Source organism: Aquarana catesbeiana, linkage group LG13 (assembly GCF_042186555.1).
Source record: "Aquarana catesbeiana isolate 2022-GZ linkage group LG13, ASM4218655v1, whole genome shotgun sequence".
Classification (NCBI taxonomy): Eukaryota; Metazoa; Chordata; class Amphibia; order Anura; family Ranidae; genus Aquarana; species Aquarana catesbeiana.
The window spans coordinates 122,434,015-122,453,700 of NC_133336.1; the positions used below are offsets into that span (position 1 = coordinate 122,434,015).

Here is a 19,686-nt window from a genome sequence, read left to right on the forward strand (position 1 = left end):
GCATCCGTCCCGCATGCAAGAGGATCTTTTGTCCTTGCCACAAATCTGTCTATCTTTTTGTTGAATCGGGATGCAAAGAGATCTACATCTGGAACCCCCCATCTTTGGCATATGGCCCAAAAGACGTCGGGATGCAGAGACCATTCCCCTGGAAGTAACTGCTGGCGACTTAGATAGTCCGCCTGCCAATTTTCTATTCCCGGGATGAAAACTGCCGATATGCATGGCACATGCATCTCTGCCCAGACTAAGATCTGGTTCACCTCTTTTTGAGCAGCTCGGCTCCGGGTGCCTCCCTGATGATTGACATAAGCCACTGCTGTGGCATTGTCGGACTGGATCCTGACCGGACAACCCTGTAGCCTGATAGTCCAGGCTTTTAGAGCTAGATGTATCGCCCGGATCTCCAGAATGTTGATGGTTAAGGTCCTCTCTGTCTTGGACCATACCCCTTGGACCGCAGCCTGTTCCAGAACTGCTCCCCAACCTGACAGACTGGCATCTGTTGTTACCACCATCCAGGTAACCGGTAGAAAGGATTTCCCCTTCTGCAGGTTTTCGGGTATGAGCCACCAATTGAGGCTCTGACGCACCGCATGCGACAGGTGCATCGGAAAGTCTAATGCCTGAACCTTCTTGTTCCAGGTCGACAGAATACTGTGTTGCAGCATTCTTGAGTGAAACTGAGCATAGGGAACTGCTTCGAATGAAGACACCATCTTCCCTAGTAGCCTCATACAAAGGCGGACTGAGGGACCCTTCTTGGTCCTTACTGTCAGAATCAGCTCTCTCAAAGCAGTGATCTTTGCCTGGGGTAGAAATATTTTCTCCTGGCTTGTATCTATAATCAGACCTAAATACTCCAGTCTTCTTACTGGTTTTAGGAAAGACTTTTCTAAGTTGAGGATCCAACCCAGGTGTTCTAGATACCTGACCGTGGTCCTCAAGTTTCCATTCAAAGAGGCTACCGACCGGTCTATCAAGAGCAGGTCGTCTAGGTATGCTATGACAGCTATACCCTGAGCCCTTAATCTGGCCAGAGGAGGAGCCAAGATCTTTGTGAACACTCGAGGTGCAGTGGCTATCCCGAAAGGCAGAGCCACAAACTGGAAATGGCGCCCTCCTACCTCGAAGCGCAGAAACTTCTGATGAGCAGGAAAAATGGGCACATGCAGATATGCATTTCTGATGTCTATTGATGCCAGAAATTCTCCTCCCTGCAGGGTGGGAACTACTGTTCGAATTGATTCCATGCGGAAGGATTGAATCCTTAGGAATCGGTTCAGATCCCTTAAGTCCAAAATGGGCCTGACATCCCCATTTGGCTTTTGGACCGTAAAAAGGTTGGAATAGAAGCCCAATCCCTGGTCCTTTGCGGGAACTATCATAATGACCTCCTGCGACAAAAGTCGCTCTAACGCTAGAAGGAGCGACTGCTTCTTCTCTGGGTCTCTGGGAACATTTGATCTGAGGAACCGAGGAGAAGGGAATTCCTGAAACTCCAGCTTGTACCCTAAGGTTACCGTGGAGACTACCCATCTGTCCTGGAAGTCCTCGTGCCAGAGCTCTGAGAACTGTCGCAGTCTTCCCCCCACTCGAGTGAGCGGGGGCGCCCCCTCATGCAGAGGTCTTAGTGTTTTGCCTAGTAGGCTTCTTTCCCCAGGACTTCTTTTGTCCCTGGGGTTGACTCTTGTCTCTGGACCCCGATGGAGGCGGCCGTCGAGACTGCCTGGAGGCTGAAGCCCCCAGCGCTGGGGAAAGAGTCCGTTTGAAAGAGGGACGCTTACTCTTCTTCTTGACAGGTAAGAGAGTGCTTTTCCCACAAGAGATTCTCTTGATATAGTTATCCAAGTCCTCTCCAAACAACCTTGCACCACGAAATGGAAACCCAGCCAGTAGGTTCTTACATGGTGCTTCGGCTGACCAATTTTTCAACCATAGGATTCTACGTATATGCACCAACCCCAGTGAAAGACGGGAGGTTTGCACGATAGAATCTCTAATGGCGTCAACCACAAAGCATAAGGCCGCTGGAAGGTTAGCAAACCCCTGGGCCTGCTGTTCAGGTAATACTTTGATGACCTGCTTAACATGGTCTCTTAAGTATTGACAGACTCCAATCGCTGCTACTGCAGGTTGGGCCACTGATCCTGCTAAGGAGAAAACATCCTTCAATAGGGATTCCATCCTTTTATCTACAGGATCCCTGAGCATCTGAGCATTGTCTACAGGACAAGTCAGGCTATTATTTACGGAGGAAATGGCGGCATCAATAGCCGGTATTCCCCACATTTTAATAAACTTTTCTTCCATCGGATAAAGTGTTGAAAACTTTCTCGGCGGAAAAAAACGTTTGTCTGGGTGATCCCACTCAGAATAAATAAGCTTTTCAAGTAAAGTATGAACAGGAAAAGCATGTGCTGCTTGGAAAGGTTTCAGTGACCCCAAAGCAGAAGAGGATTCTTTAGCAGTTTCAGGTATGGGCAACTTAAATGTGGAGCGGACCAATCCAGTGAGGATCTGCACTAAGACTTTCTCCTCTTGGGAAGTCGCAGAAGGTCCCTCTCCACCTGAATCCTCCGAAGAGGAATCATCCATCCCATCCCAATCCTCTGAAAGGGATTCATCTCCTTTATCCCAGAACTCCTCTGTCTGAGGGTCTTGGGGAACAGAGGAAAGCCTAGTGCGTTTTCTTCCACTGAGTGAAGACGTAATCACGGCCATTAATCTTTCCTCTAGACCATTAATGGTTGAGGAAAAAACCTCTTGTGTAATATATACAGGGGCTGAAGTGCCAGAAGCAGGTGTAGCCCCTGACCCCGATGGCTCTCCCTGGCTAGCCGTCCCTGGCCCATCTTTAGGGGGGGAGGATGCTGCCGACAGGGGGCCCTCAGAACCTGAACGAGATCCCCTAGTGTCTCTGGTTCCTGGGGTGCTTGAACCTCTTCTACCCATAGTGCAAAGCAACAAGGTGTGAGGTATACAAATGAACACTGCCCGCTGAGCGATGTAGTCTGGCTAAAAGCCTTGCTACCCAATGCTCAGTCTGGTGTTACTTCAGTAAATGCTGCCTAGGAGAATGCCTGTGTCCCACCTTACATGCGACCGTCAGCTCTGTGTCTCTCAGAAGGCTGAGTGCACCTGTACAGAGTGCCTTTAATAGCCTGCAGCTGGCCTGAGTGGGAGTCTAAGCACTCTGTGCTGACATCCCGCCCCCTCCTCTACCGCCCCCCCCCTCGAGTTTTGAAAAAAACGAGCGCTTCCCGCACTGCCGACTCTCCTGTCATGCTTCTGGAGAAAAGGCTGGGGATGGGGGGGGGGGAAGGAGGGAGACTGGTAACAAGATCTGCCTGAACGGCTATCTTCAGAGATGGTGGCCATTAGGCCGCAGAGCCCGGGTGGTATAAACACTTTCTAGACCCCTGTGCCCCCTCTCTAGCCTGGGGGGAACATTCAAACATGAGAAATGCCCCTTTCCACCTTACCTGCTTGCAGCCTGCTTTGAGATGCTGGCACATAATCAGCACTGAACACCTGAGACAGTCAGTCAGCATGTGTAGGTTTGTGCTCTTGGCAGCCCCCGGTGGTCACAATAGGCATAGCATGCATTTACCTTAAAGGAGAAAAGCCACTAGAACTCAAAAATTCTGTGGAATCTCCTCTTACCTTATCCAGCCGCAGGGTGCTGTTTACACAGACCCAATCTTCACCTCTCATGGTGGGCTCCGTTTGAAAAAACCGTCAGAGACTGGGGCCCCATCAGTAGGGGGATCCAACAGTTCTGGGACCGTAAAGCACCTCGCCAGAAATTAGGAAGTTTAAAGCCATTTTCTGATCTGCGGGGTCCAGCTCTCTAAAAAGAAAAGCATTACGGGTAAAACCTCATTTCTTCGGACACGAGGCCCGGGTACCATTCAATTCGGCCATGAAAAGACACTTTGAATGGATCCGGTTCGCCTGGCTTGCCCCAGTATAGGATCTTAGGATATTCCCTTTGGAGCTCAGCACAGGACATCTTTACACGTCCATCACCTAAGACACTGGCGTAAAAACTGAGGTATCCCTGCAAGGGGGAGGGATTATATAGGGGGTTGAACTTCCTGATAGGGTGTGCCAGTGTCCAATCACCAGTGATACCTATATAACCCATCAGTAATTACTGTGGCTCTGTGTCCCGTGATGTTCGAGAAAGAAAGTACACTTTAAAAAAACATAAAATCTGCTGTATGAAGTCCACATATCTACAGTATACTTCTCCAGTCGTACAGGGCAATGACATCAGCTTAAAAATTGATTAAACTGTGGACGTAGTGGTGGTCACTGTTGAGCAGTAGGTATTGAGCTTGCAGCCATATCCGTTGTGACCTGACCCCGAGTCCAAGGAATATCTTGAACAAGCTCCTATACCACCTCACAGTGCGCAAAGCATAACTGGCCAGTAGGATGTTTTCAGAAGGCAGAACTTTCCAGGAATGCCTCTCCCTGTGTCCCGTCAACTTTATTATGCGACACGACAGGGGGCATGTGGAGAGCCAATAACTTCTTTGCCATCCAATACATCCACCTGGAGCTTATTGGGAAGCACATTTATGCTGCTGTGAAAAAGTATTTGCCCACGTTCTGTTTTTTTTGTTTTTTGCATACTGTCACACTTAAATGATTCAGATCATCAAAAAAGTTTAATATTACAAAATGTAGTTTAAATGACAATGTGATTTCAAAGTTGCAATTTATGTATATATTGATATTGCTATATTTGAGGTATTACTATATCAACTAGTTAATGATTTTGAGTTATATTTATTTGATGTTTTATGTATTTCAGCAAATTTGTTCCATGCTCCTGAAGAAGCGCTATGGTATGTAACATGTTGAGCGAGTGCTAGACACCCATTATCCATAACTACATATCTCCTCCTTGACAACAAAGTAACTTATGGTGGAATGACTGGTATTCTATCCTCATATAACTTGTTTACATGATACTGAGCTATGTATGGAGTGTATAACTGTAACTGTATCTCTATGAACTGATTTCTGTATTTGCTTCTTTTTTCTCTTGTTTTTAATACAATACTTTATATATTTAATAAAATTCCATTTTTAATTATAAAAAATTGATTATTGTGCCTATAAGGTCCAAGCCCAGATTTATCTCTATACCTAACAATGATTTCGGGACGTGGCACTTAGTATGTTATTTGTATCCACATTACCACTATGTGTTGATACCTGATTGATTCAGTGTCATTTATTAAGCCTGCAAACTTGCTTGGCCCTATGTAAAAAACAAGTTATTACCCATTAACTAATTTTCCAGGAATGTTCCAGGGCGGCTTACAGACAGACAGAGAGGGGGTGAGAGGGAGGGAGAGAGAGAGAGAGGGGCTCCTCCTACCTAGCACAGGAAACACAAGATCCACATTATAAAAGACAACCCACAGGCAGTATCCCCTCAGTATTAATAAATAACCGAAGGCACAGATAAAACAATAAAAAAATCCCATTAGTGCAGCGAGTTTAGGATTACATCATTAGACTTATAAAAACAAAGGAGGGAACTGACGCTTTCCTGGAAAATTAGTTAATGGGTAATAACTCTTGTTTTCCCAAGTCATCTTCCATGACAGCTTACAGAGAGGACAAAATAGAACTATCTGATCAGGGCAGGACCACAGCTTTAAAGCGGAGTTCCACCCTAAAGTGGAACTTCCGCTCATCGGATTCCTTCCCTCCTCCGGTGCCACAATTGGCACCTTTCAGGGGGGAGGGGGGGGGGTTGCAGATACCTGTCTAATACAGGTATCTGCAGCCACTTCTGGGCTTAGACAGCGGCAGAATATCAGCAAATTCCCGCCCCCCCCTCCCCCCTGTTGTGTTCTGGGAAACACAGTTCCCAGAACACAACGGGGACCAGTGCAGTGACGCAGCGCGACTCGAGCATGCGCAGTAGGGAACCGGGCAGTGAAGCCGCAGCGCTTCACTGCCCGATTCCCTGACCGAGGATGGCGGCGGGGGCAGCTGAGAGCCGAGCGATTGATCGGCTTCGGCTGCCGACATCGCTGGACCCTGGGTCAGGCAAGTGTCCATTTATTAAAAGTCAGCAGCTGCAGTATTTGTAGCTGCTGGCTTTTAATATTTTTTTTTAAGGTGGAGCTCCTCTTTAAGCACCTTCCTCCCAACAGCCTGTTTCTGATTAGAGAACAGGCCTGGTGGGTAATGTTTATGAAGGTTTGGAAACTGGACCCGGATGCGGTTTTACAGATCTGGGGAGGAGAAGCGCTGACATTTCCAGCCCAAGAAATGGCCCCTGCTCTGTCTGAATGAGATTTGATATTTTCCAGGAGGAAACAACAATGATGCCTGGTAGGCTTCCATCATTGCACATTTCAATCACCTTGTGATAGTAATATTTTGACGCCTTCTTGCCTTTATCTGGGCTCCAGAACAGAACAAGCAAACTAGAGGTTGATCTCCAATCTATAGGTCTCTTTAAATCTCAACCAACCTAATGTTAATTCAATGAGATACCCATGGACATTTAGATAATAGGCCCTAGTAATTATCCAGCGAGATTTCTGCCCAAAGAGTCTTTCATATCGCTGTGGAGGAATTTTGGCACACTCTTCTTTGCAGAATTGTTTTAAATCAGCCATGTTGGAGAGTTTAAAAGCAAGAATAGCCTGTTTATGGTCATGCCACAGCATCTCAATTGTATTTAAGTTCGGACTTTGACTACCCCACTCCAAAACCTTAATTTTTTTTTTTTTTTTTGGGCCATTCAGAGGTGGACTTGCTGGTATGTTTTGGATCACTGTCCTGCTACATAACCCAAGTGCACATGAGCTTGAGGTCACAAACTGAAGGCAGGACATTATCTCTGCAAAGCAGCCCCAGACTATCACACTAGCGCCGCCACGTTTGACTGCTGGTATGATGTCCTTTTTTATTTAATGCTGTGTTAGTTTTACGCCAGATGTATCGGGAAGCACACTTTCCAAAAAGTTAAACTTTTGTCTCATCGGTCCACAGAATATTTGCCCAAAAGTCTTAGGGATAATGAAGATATTTTTTGGCAAATGGGAGCCTCTGTGTTCTTTTTGGTTAGCAATGGCTTTCGATTTGGAACTCTCCCATAGATGCCATTTTTGCCCAGTCTCTTTCTTGTTGAATCATGAACACCTACCTAAACTGAGACAAGTGAGGCCTGCAGTTCTTTAGATGTTGTTCTGAGTTCTTTTAGGACCTCCTAGATGAGTCGACGTTGTGCTCTTCGGGTAATTTTGGTAGGCTGGCCACTCCTGGAAGGTTCCCAACTGTTCCAGGTTTTCTCCATTTGTGTATAATGGCTCTCATGGTGGTTCACTGGAGTCCCAAAGCCTTAGAAATGGCTTTGTAACCCTTTGCAGACTCTTACATGTCAATTACTTTGTTTTCCATCTGTTCTTGAATTTCTTTAGATCGTGGTATGATGTGTTGCTTTATGAAATCTTTCATTATGCTTTACTTTGTCAGACAGCTTCTATTTAAGTGATTTCTTGATTCAACAGGTCTGGCAGTAATTAGGCCTGAGTGTGGCAAGTGAAACTTAACTCAGCTTTCCAAAAAATGTGGTTAATCACAGTTCAATCATGATTTAGCAAGGGGGAGCAATTACTTTTTTACAAAGGGCCAGGCAGGTTTGGACAGCTTTTTTCCCTTAATAAACTAAATCATATTTTAAAAACTGTGCTTTGTATTTACTAAGGTTATCTTTGTGTAATATTAAAATTTGTTTGATGATCTGAATCATTTAGGTGTGCAAAATATGCAAAAAGAAAAAAAAAAAACAGGAAAGGGGCAAATACATTTTCACTTTTGTGTATGTTAAAAGGTTTTGATAGGAAGCCGAACCTGATGGCAGCCTAAGCTCTCAGCTCCCTAAGCCCACAGCACTAACGGCGACTTTCGGGGTATTTCTACTGCACCCACATGGGCAAATCTAGGACCACTCGATCCTCCAGACCTAGGGGATCATCCCTGCCCCCTCCGGGGACCTCCACGGACCTCCGCTCCTATTTCTCTCAGCCCGGAATATCCCAGGACGAGGAAGCCAATATGGCGCCGGACACTCCGGACCGCATGCAGAGGAGTCCCGCCCAGCCCTCACAGCCAGCGTACATAGAGAAGCGGCCCTCTGAAAACTCGCTGCGAGGCACAGAGACTCTCCAGGGTACGGCATCCAGCATGGGAAGGGTGAGTCCCCAACAGCTCCCAGATATCCCCACAGAGCGGACACTTGGATCCCGGCCCGCCACGCCGCCCGTCTCCCCCACGCACTACACTCAGTGCTCGGCGGCCTTCCCGAGGCTTCTGAGGACGGCTCCGGAGCCGCCCTCACAGACTATGGAATCAGTGTCCACAGACTCCTCGGACATTTCCCGGGACTTCCCCCCCCTGCCAAGTCATGCGGGCCCGCAAGCTGGAACCCACAGCCTCCCTGATGGCCTACACGAGGGAGCCTGGGCAGGGGTTATCACCTCCCCCCCTCCCAAAACGCAGAGACTGTCCCGCTCCAGGGACCCCAGTCTACAGCAGCAGCATAAAATCACAGCCCCGTCTTATGCACAGAAGGCCAGTACCTCACCCTCCCCCCCAGCAGAGGACCTTAACACCAGACCCCTTCCACATCAGCAGCAAACAAGGGCATGCATGGATTCATGGGACCCCTCAGCAACTGGAATGCAGTTCATTCAGGGAGCAGATGCTTTACCACCGCATTCCCCACCACGTGTGTCCTCCCCTTCTCCCCACTACTACAGTCCTGCACAGGATCCTTACTTGCCCCCGCACATGCCCCAACAATGGCAAACCTATCTGCAAGCCATGCCTACTAAGGAGGACTTCAGACAACTAATTGAAGACGTGAAATCCACGTGTCGCACGGAAATTCAAGTACTTCAAACGGGCCTTAAACATTTGGCAGACAGAGTGGAAATGGCCGAAGAAGAAATACAAGAAACGAAACTAGCGGTCCACAGAACACAACTCCAAGGAGCAGACCACAGAGCAATGCTGAGAGATATGCAGAGACACGTGGAAGACCTGGACAATAGGGGGCGCCGCAATAACATTCGGGTACGAGGCATTCCAGAATCAGAAAGCACAGAAGATCTGCAAGCAATCCTGCAGTCTGTCTTCAACAATCTTACTGGGGACCCCCCCTCTAAACATATTGAAATGGACAGAGCCCACCGAGCGCTTAGGCCCAAAGGCGCCACCTCCAAACCAAGAGACGTTATATGCAAAATCAGCTCCTACCCTCTTAAAGAGGAAATTATGAGGCAGGCACGCCTGGCACGTAAAGTAACTTATGCGGATACCCAGATACAATTGTACCCTGACCTATCGTGGATAACCCTGCAAAAACGTAGACTCCTCCAACCGCTCCTACAACTTCTCCAGAAAGAAGCCATTATCTACAGATGGGGCTTTCCTTTTAGCCTCACGGCAAAACACCAAGGAAAATCCGCAGTACTGCGATACCCAGAAGATCTTCGCACATTTTGTGACACGCTTGAGATAACAGCTCCACAACTACCGGAGTGGGATATAGTTGCCACTCCCCCACCGCCGCCCGTTACCTGGCAAAAGGTGCCTGCATCCAACCGGCCCAGGAACTCTGACACTCAACGTAAATCCGCCAAGCACAAGGCCCGCTGAATAGCGTTTCCGGCAACAACATACAGTTCAGAGACTCGAGTACCTAGACTCAGTAGATAGAAATGTTTAACTAGCATATGGTCTGTTAGACCCCCTAGAATATCTTGCTTGATTATACCCCTACGCCCAACTACAGTTTACTATTATGGGCTAGTCTTAGAAGAGCCCTGAGAGGACAGGCACTGAAGCCACTGTCCATCACTCCCCCTCCCCCTTTTCTATTGTTTCTAACCCTCGTTGGTTGGACACGAGTGCGTAGTATTAGGCTGCGCACAGTCTGAAAAATTATAGTTGACGGGACGCGGGCTCCTGGGCGTGCCCCTATACCCGCCCTATCCGGGATGGGGGTGGGGGTTCACACGGAGGTCCGCTCTAGTCCAGGCCTGTTGGCCGTTTATAGATGGAATATAGGGTTGAATCTGTGTTATTTTTATGCACTAAATGTACCTCTCTCTTCTTCCCATCTCTCCTTCTTTTTCCAACTTTCCAGCCATCCTACCTCGTACATGGATTTGTGCATGAAGATTCCTGGTCTCCTCCCGGAGGGTGCCCACTCTGAACCTGGGGTCCTAAAGGTTAACAACCCATCACCGGGTAAGCGCACATTCCCACACACCTATCCACCAACACCATGACCAAGGTATTATCATTAAATGTACATGGATTGAACTCCAATAGAAAAAGACATCTGGCGCTGAGGGAGTTTAGACAATCGGGAGCTGATATTGTTATGGTCCAGGAGACCCATTATAATAAAGAGGGCTCGTTTGCATTCGCATCCAGATATTATTCCCAAATATACATCGCATCGGGTAATCGCAAAAAAGCTGGGGTAGCCATACTTTTTAAACGGGGGGCCCCCTTCACCTGCGTGACCCAATATAGGGATCCAAACGGCCACTTCATAATCTTGAAAGGTCTCTGGCAAACACAAGAACTGACGCTGTGTGCGATATACGCCCCCAATGTTAATCAGCATAGATTCCTATCTAAGGTACTTTCACGAATTTTTAAGTCCACCCCCAAGGTCCTTATTCTGGGAGGTGATTTTAACCTCATTCAGTCGACTACTGCGGACCGCCAGGCCATAACCCCTCACGCTCCTTCACCTAGATCCCATAGAGACTCGAGACTATTCAGACAAATTACCAGAAGATACGCACTTTTTGATGCATGGAGGGCTCTCTGCCCACAAAGCCGACAGTACACGTTCTACTCGGCACCCCATCGTACACACACCCGCATTGACTATTTCTTTGTTAATAACTATACACTAAAACTGACACGCAAAGCACAAATAGGCCCCATTTCATGGTCGGACCATGCACCCATCTTGATCACACTAGATCTAGAGAGCCCAATCCGTAGACCCTATAATTGGAGACTGAACACATTTCTCCTCCAACACCAACCAACCCTAGCAGAATTAACCTCTACGCTCAAGCATTATTTTCTAGAAAACTCCAATCAGGAAGTCTCACTCCCTATACTTTGGGAGGCCCATAAGGCGGTCCTTAGAGGTAAATGCATAGCAACTTCATCAGCATTAAAAAAAGACGCCTTAGTAGCCAAAGTAAAAACAGAACGGGAACTCAGAACACTCGAAATCCAGCTCCAGACAAACCCCACAATCTCTACCTTAAAGAGAATAACTGACCTCCGCACAACTCTCCGTGACCTAGCTATGGGACAGGTAGAGAAAGCTCTGACGAGACTGAAACAGAGGTTCTATGACAAAGGGAACAAGGCACACTCTCTCTTAGCCAACAAATTACGGGAGAGATCCCATATGCAATCCCCGAACCAAATTAAAAATAAAATGGGACAGCTATTATCACACCCTGAAGACATTGCATGCACATTCGCGGACTTTTACCAGAAACTATACAACAACCCGGACATACCCACTAATCCTCCCTCCACGGACCTGACCCACACGATGAAACAATATTTAGAACAAAGTGGAATTCCCCATCTCCAATCAACCGACCTGATAGCACTTAATGCCCAGATCACAGAGGAGGAAATAGAGCTTACCATTAAAAATTTACCGTCCCATAAGGCCCCGGGCCCGGACGGTTTCCCGTACGAATACTATAAAGCATTTCTTCCTATATTACTCCCCCATCTCAGTAGACTGTTCAACGCCTTCCTTCAAGATACCCAAATACCCCTGGAGATGCAGAAATCCTTTATCACCCTAATCCCCAAACCGGATAAAGACCCATCTATATGTGCAAACTACAGACCCATTGCGTTGCTAAATTCTGACTTAAAATTTTTTACCAAACTTCTATCCAACCGACTGAATATGATTTTACCATCACTAATCCATAAGGACCAGGTGGGATTTGTACCAATGCGGCAAGCAGGAGATAACACTAGAAAAGTGATAGACCTAGTGGAAGTGGCGAACAGGGATGGCGCCCCTTCTATACTACTAGGTCTAGACGCTGAAAAAGCATTTGATCGGCTGGGGTGGCCGTTCCTGTTTGCCACGTTGACCCATATGGGCTTCCGAGGCCCCTTCCTGCGGGCAATAAAACACTTATATTCTAACCCCTCCTCACAGGTCAGGACTCCCTTCGCCCTTTCAACATCATTCACAGTATCAAACGGCACAAGGCAGGGATGTCCGCTTTCACCTCTATTGTTCGCACTATGTGTAGAACCCCTAGCGGCCTCCATCAGGAATAATTTAAACATACGAGGAATAACGGTTAGAGACAAGGAGTTTAAGATCTCCCTCTTTGCTGATGACATAATACTCACCCTGACCCAACCCCACATCTCCCTCCCGAATCTACACGCTGAACTGGACCGTTTCCGCGTCCTTTCAGGATACAAAATTAATGCTTCAAAATCAGAAGCTTTACCCATTAATCTCCCGGAAGCAGAACTGGAACTCCTGAAATCCAACTACAACTATAATTGGCAGACAACAGCCCTGAAATACTTAGGGACCAATATCCCCCCAAAATTTAATACCCTGTACCAAGAGAACTTTCCTCCCCTCTATGCTAACATTAGATCCCTCCTGCTCCAATGGAAAAAACATCGTATCTCCTTATTAGGACGAATCGCGTCAATAAAAATGACCATTCTTCCGAAACTTTTATACCTTTTCCAAACACTCCCTATACCCATACCACTCAAACATCTAAAAAAGCTCCAAACAGACTTACTCCACTTTGTATGGAATTACAAAAGGCATAGGATCTCAAAAACAGTGCTGATGGCGTCGCGCAGTGAGGGGGGTCTTGCCTTCCCGAATATAGTCAAATACTACCAAGCGACACAGCTGAGAGCTGTGGCATCATGGTTTACGCAAAAATCATATAACAAATGGACAGAGATAGAAAAGCTATGGCTAGCTCCAATACACCCGAACAGTCTACTATGGAATGCGGATGCGGACGTAGCCCCGGAACGCCTGCTGGGCCCCATGCTCATGTTAAAGAGAGCGTGGCGCACATTGGCTAAATCCAGTAAACTAATCTCGGAGAAATCAACTCTGACTTCTTTTATGTGTAACCCCAAGGTGCCAGATAGTCTCACACGCCAGATGTCACACCCCTGGTCCTCCAGGAGTTTGTTCCATTTTGGGAGTATAGTAGATCCTAGAACCCGTAGGCTCTTGTCTTTCTCAGATCTGCAGGCCAAACACGATATACCAAAACAAGCATTCTATGGGTATCTACAAATAAGACACTATGCGCTAACCATAGCCCCTGATCTACAATTTTCACCCCCATCCCCGTTCGAAACCATTATTCTAGCAGGCAATACACAGAAGGGAATTATATCAGAGATCTATAAAATCTTGAACACCATCTCCCTAGAGGAACAAAGTAAGCATTACTACATGCTTAAGTGGGAAAAGATCCTAGGGGAAGACATCACATTAGCACAGTGGCAGACAATATGGAACCAAGCAGCGAAGAGCTCAATGTGCACGCTGTATAAAGAAAACACATATAAAATCCTCTACTTTTGGTACATGACCCCAGATGTACTACACACGATCTTCCCAAATAGCTCAGATAAATGCTGGCGTTGCCAGGGAGCCAAAGGAACCCTTTTGCACGTGTATTGGACCTGCCCACTGCTAGCCCAATACTGGGAGACGGTTAGTCACCTCCTTGCCCACCTCTTAGAAACCGAAGTACAAGCGACTCCAAAATTCTTCTTATTAGGACTATCACCACTTAAAATTTGTAGACCATACAAAAAATTAGTGCGACACATACTTACGGCAGCGCGCTGTCTAATAGCCTTGAATTGGAAACGCACTACCCCGCCTTCAGCTGAAGACCTATACGCTAGAATCAGAGATGTAGAGCTGATGGAGAAAATGACAGCTAGAATCCAAGATAGACTGGAGGCACATAACAGGGTTTGGGAGCTGTGGCACCTCCGGGAGGATCCACCATGACCAGGTAATAAAATCAACTAGAAGGCTATTCTTCTCTTCCCCCTTCTTTCTTTCTTTCTTTCTTTCCTATCCTATATCTAATCCCTATATGCCACAGGTTTATGCAACATTGTTTTCAACTACAAATATCTGTTTTATTTTCATGTTTTTTTTTTTTGTTTCTTTTTTCCTTTTTTATTAGCTCCATTCCAGTCAAGAAGACTGGAATACCAGTTAGTAACTAAATGAAGTTCGCATTTGCTTTCTTGTTTAACATAGGAACTAAAGACAGGTACGCCATACAGGATATATGTTTAAAACTACTTATAGATGCATTGAACAATGTATGTGATTATTCATGTTCCTTTATTCTGTATCACTAAAACTTATAATAAAAATTCGCTATTTGGAAAAAAGGTTTTGATACCATACCGCCCCCTGAATATGTTCACAGACCAGCCACAAATTTGCTGCAGTCCCACTCCCATCCCATCATCAAGAAAGCCATCAGTGGCTTGCTAACAAATTTCCCTGATTGCCTTTTTTTCAATACCACCAAGTAACCGCTGCTTTACTTACCCCAATACCAGAGATCTCATTGTAACAGTTGCAATGTCGCAGGTACCAGGTAACGGTAAAATAGCTGCAGGGACTCTGATTACCTTCCACTAAAAGAAAACAGAGAAGTATGAGAGAAAACAAAGCAAGGTATATTTCTCAAGATTAGTTTGAAGGATCATAGGTCAAACTGTAAAGCCCTGGTGCCCAAACCTGTACCCTTTTGGTGCCTGTCATTCAGCAATTGGTCCCCATAAGTCAGCAGTGGAAGTGATGGTTTTGTAAAGGGTGTATTGGCAGGGACATGCAACATGTCCTCAATTTCTGAAAGACTCTAGTCTTCCAACCACAACTGTAGCTTGTCCGTAAATTCTGACCATTTCTTCCAGAAATACTGCAGTCTCTAACCATCTTCAGTAATATTAGGTATACTAAATATGTGTAGCCCCTTGGTTGACAAACGAGGTATGCAGTTCTCCTCTAGATCTCTTACGTTGACAACCACTGTTCTAAGGGCCGTTCACACAATAAGCAGGGACCTGGTTTTTTTTGCACAAAACAAAGCAGGCCACCACTAATGCACATAGAAAACAATTGTTTCCTATGTGCCCCATTCACACTACAATGCTGTGGTTATATGCAGTGTGAAAAAATACAGAGATGCTGCCTTTTTCTGCGGCACATCAGGTGGCTCCAAACTGCTGTGCAGAGACATGAATAGAGTGTATATGTTTATACTCTCAAAGCTGGCCAAAATTTTTTTTTTTTTTTTTTTTTATTAACTGTTCCAGTGCATCACACAGTGAAACTGAAATCAGCCCACATGCTAAATGAAGGTGTTGTAGTGTGAACAGGCCCTAAAGGGTGCACAGACATTATTGGTTTTGTGCATCTTTAAAATCTCTACAGTCACATATTATTTATAACAAGACATACTACCAACCTTTGCATCCCCTCCACATCAAGAATGTAGTAATGGAAGTGTCAAAAACTTTATTTCCTTAACTTTACGCTACATAAATAGTTATAGTAAATTTTATATTTATATTATACACACTGTAACCTTGAAAGCTGCATCTTTACCTCTCCAACATGTGAAGATAATAAAAAGCAATGCTTTCACATGTTCACACACATTCTTATACACATACACACTTCAAAATGTCTCCCAAGAAACCCTCAATAGATCAATATAGTGCCCTGAGGTTTAAAAAAAGTAGAGCATGCCCCCCCGGATGCTCAAAATTTCACCCTCATAGAAATTAAAACACTGAGTTTTGTGAATGGGTCCCTCTGAATTAGGTATGCTGTTTATCTAAACTTGTCACCAATCACAATACCTCATGAATAGGAATAGTGTGTTCATAATTCTTCCTATCCACCTCAATGATGAGCAACAGGGTGTGGATTCGCACCTCATAATCTAGCAGGATCCACACTCCCCCCTCACTGGCTACCTGCTGCATCTGAATGGGGGTGGACCACACGGAGAGCAGACCATGGTTTTAAAGGATAAGCTCGCCTTTACAAAAAAAAAAAAAATAATAATAAAGGAGTATTTTTTGCTGTTAAAAAAAAGTACATTTATTTATTTATTTTTAAGGAGCCTGTAAAGCATTGCACCCACGATCAACAAATCCTAGGTATAATGCCATGTTCCTTTAGAGTGTCTGTGTAGCTGTCTACTCATACCTCTGATACAGTCAGGCAGTTATTGAATGACAGGAAGCTCAATGAACTAACTAGAGCGCTCATCAGTGCCCTGATAGTTCATTGAGAACTACAAGCCATCAGCCGCAAAGGCAGACAGTACTTGTAGTTCATTGTGTCACAGGGATCTATAAATGAATGACATGGGCATGTAGGCAGATGCTGAACATGTTACACCCTAAATAGGAGTGTAACATGTCCAGAAAAGTGAATGTATCCTTTAAATGTTTGGCTGACTGAATCCAAAATTTGGTATTTCTTGTAAGTGCTAAAGATTGGTAAATCTTGGCATATTTTACAGACTAGAAAAAAAATGAAAAATTTGTATATTCTAGATGCTCACTCTACCTTCTGAGGTAGCATGCTTTGAAATGCGTTGGTTTATTCACAAGAACAATGCCATATTTTTGCAAGATGTTTGCATTCTGATGTTTGGTGGAATAGAGAATGTGAAATTTTATCCTCTTGCCTGAGGAAAGGAACAGCCATCAGCCTTGATTTTAAATGTAGCATTTTTCTTGTTTTTGCAATTTTTGTTCAATAAAAAAAATAAATAAATAAAAAAATCTATATTGAATGTTTAAATTTATCTATATACAGTAGAGGTCGACCAATATTTCGGCCAATATTTGGCTTTTTTTTTACTTAATCAGCATCGGCCGATTGTGCTGATAAAAAAAGCCGATTATAACTTCAGTGTCTTGCAAATGACTTCTGTAATAGAAGTCAATGCAAATTGTCTGAAGTTTTCTTCTCTCCTCCCTGGGCAGCCTGCCAAGTCTAATAAGAAGAAACATTGTATCTTCAGGTTCTTTTATCAATAGACTGAACTCAGTGTGTAGAAGTTCTCAGTTTAACCATTTAAAAACTAAATCTTTTCTGACACTTGTTGCTTACAAGTAAAAATCCTGTATTTTCTGCTAGAAAATCACTTAGAACCCCCAAACATTATATATATATATATATTTTTTAGCAGAGACCCTAGGGAATAACATAGCGGTTGTTGCAATATTTTATGTCATGCGGTATTTGCGCAGCGGTCTTTCAAACGCAATTTTTAAAAAAAAAAAATACACTAATGAAATTAAAAAAAAAAAATAAGCAGTAAAGTTAGCCCATTTTTTTCGTCCAAAAGTTTTGATTACCTGTTTTTGTGTATTTAATATTTAAGATATAGTTATTTTTTTTTTTAACCACTTCCCGACCGCCGCATGACTATGTACGTCCTAAGTTTGAACGGGGATATCGGGGTTATGGCAGCAGCTAGCTGCCATAACCCCGGTATCCCCGTTTTCGTGCGGCGGCCGGCTTTCAGATAAAAGTGGTCCCTGCGGCGGATTCGCCGCGAGATCACTTTTATCGGTGGCGGGAGAGGGCCCCCCCCTCCCGCCGCGATCCGGTGCCCTCCGCCGCTTACCGGAGCCGTCGGTAGCGGCGGAGGCGATCGCGTCCTGTGCCGTGGTGTGTCTGGAGACGAGTGAGGCCAAGATGGCGCTCACTCGTCTCCATGACATGCTGGGCGGAAGCGACGTCAAAACGTCACTTCCGTCCACGCCTCTTAAAGGCATATTTTTTCAAATGTCATTTTTCTAAATGACTTTTTTTTTTTTTTTTTTTTTTTTTATTGCATTTTAGTGTAAATATGAGATCTGAGGTCTTTTTGACCCCAGATCTCATATTTAAGAGGTCCTGCCATGCTTTTTTCTATTACAAGGGATGTTTACATTCCTTGTAATAGGAATAAAAGTGACACAATTTTTTTTTTTTTTTAAACAGTGTAAAAATAAATAAAATATTGTAAAATAAATAATAAAAATAAAAAAAAAATTTTTAAAACCCCCTGTCCCGACGAGCTCGCGCGCAGAAGCGAACGCATACGCGAGTAGCGCCCGCATATGAAAACGGTGGTCAAACCACACATGTGAGGTATCGCCGCGACCGGTAGAGCGAGAGCAATAATTCTAGCCCTAGACCTCCTCTGTAGCGCAAAATATGCAACCTGTAGAATTTTTTAAACGTCGCCTATGGAGATTTTTGAGGGTAAAAGTTTGACGCCATTCCATGAGTGGGCGCAATTTTCAAGCATGACATGTTGGGTATCAATTTACTTGGCGCAACATTATATTTCACAATATAAAAAAAAATTGGGATAACTTTACTGTTGTTTTATTTTTTTAATTAAAAAAGTGAATTTTTTCCAAAAAAAAGTGCGCTTATAAGACCGCTGCGCAAATACGGTGCAAAAAAAAGTATTGCAATGACCGCCATTGTATTCTCTAGGGTGTTAGAAGAAAAACCATATATAATGTTTGGGGGTTCTAAGTAATTTTTTAGCAGAAAAACCTGTTTTAAACATGTAAACACCTAAAATCCAAAACGAGGCTGGTCCTTAAGTGGTTAATCTAAATTATACATACAAGTGAACTAATTGGAGGTTTGTTTTGTTTAATAAATGTTTAAATGTAAAAAATTTTCTGTATCACTTATTACTTAAGGCTGCTTTCACACTGGAGCAGGCAAGCGTTGACGGTAAAACGCTGTTAGTTTTAGCGGCGCTTTACCGTCATTTTAGCGGCGCTATTTGGCTGCTAGCGGGGCGCTAATAACCCAGCTAGCGGCCGAGAAGGGGTTAAATGCACCCCTGAAGCGCTGCTGCCGAAACGCTTTGCAGGTGCTTCGGCAGCGGTACGCATTCATTTCAATGGGCAGGAGTGGTGGAGCAGCGGTATACAACGCTCCAAAGATGCTGCTTGCAGGACTTTTTTTTTTAACATCCTGCCAGCGCATCACCTCAGTGTGAAAGCACTCAGGATATCACACTGATGCCCCGTATACACGGTCGGACTTTGTTCGGACATTCCGACAACAAAATCCTAGGATTTTTTCCGATGGATGTTGGCTCAAACTTGTCTTGCATACACACGGTCACACAAAGTAGTCGGAAAATCCGATCGTTCTAAACGCGGTGACTTAAAACACGTACGTCGGGACTATAAACGGGGCAGTGGCCAATAGATTTGATCTCTTTATTTATTCTGAGCATGCGTGGCACTTTGTCCGTCGGATTTGTGTACACACGATCGGAATTTCCGACAACGGATTTTGTTGTCGGAAAATTTTATATCCTGCTCTCAAACTTTGTGTGTCGGAAAATCCGATGGAAAATGTGTGATGGAGCCCACACACGGTCGGAATTTCCGACAACAAGGTCCTATCACACATTTTCCGTCGGAAAATCCAACCGTGTGTACGGGGCATGAGACTGCAGGGGAGCCGTTTTACAGGCACTTTACAGGCGCTAT

At 44.9% G+C, this 19,686-nt stretch overlaps 1 protein-coding gene across 2 annotated transcripts in view; it reads right to left on the bottom strand.

The window, feature by feature from the left end:
• The window catches only part of TMEM87A (transmembrane protein 87A), a 160,647-nt gene that overhangs the window by 93,225 nt on the left and 47,736 nt on the right, over positions 1 to 19,686 (bottom strand). For both annotated transcript variants that reach the window (XM_073610611.1, XM_073610610.1), the window contains exon 3: positions 14,696 to 14,784. In XM_073610611.1, the coding sequence (XP_073466712.1) occupies positions 14,696 to 14,784 (89 nt within the window). The remainder of the gene's footprint in view (positions 1 to 14,695; positions 14,785 to 19,686) is intronic.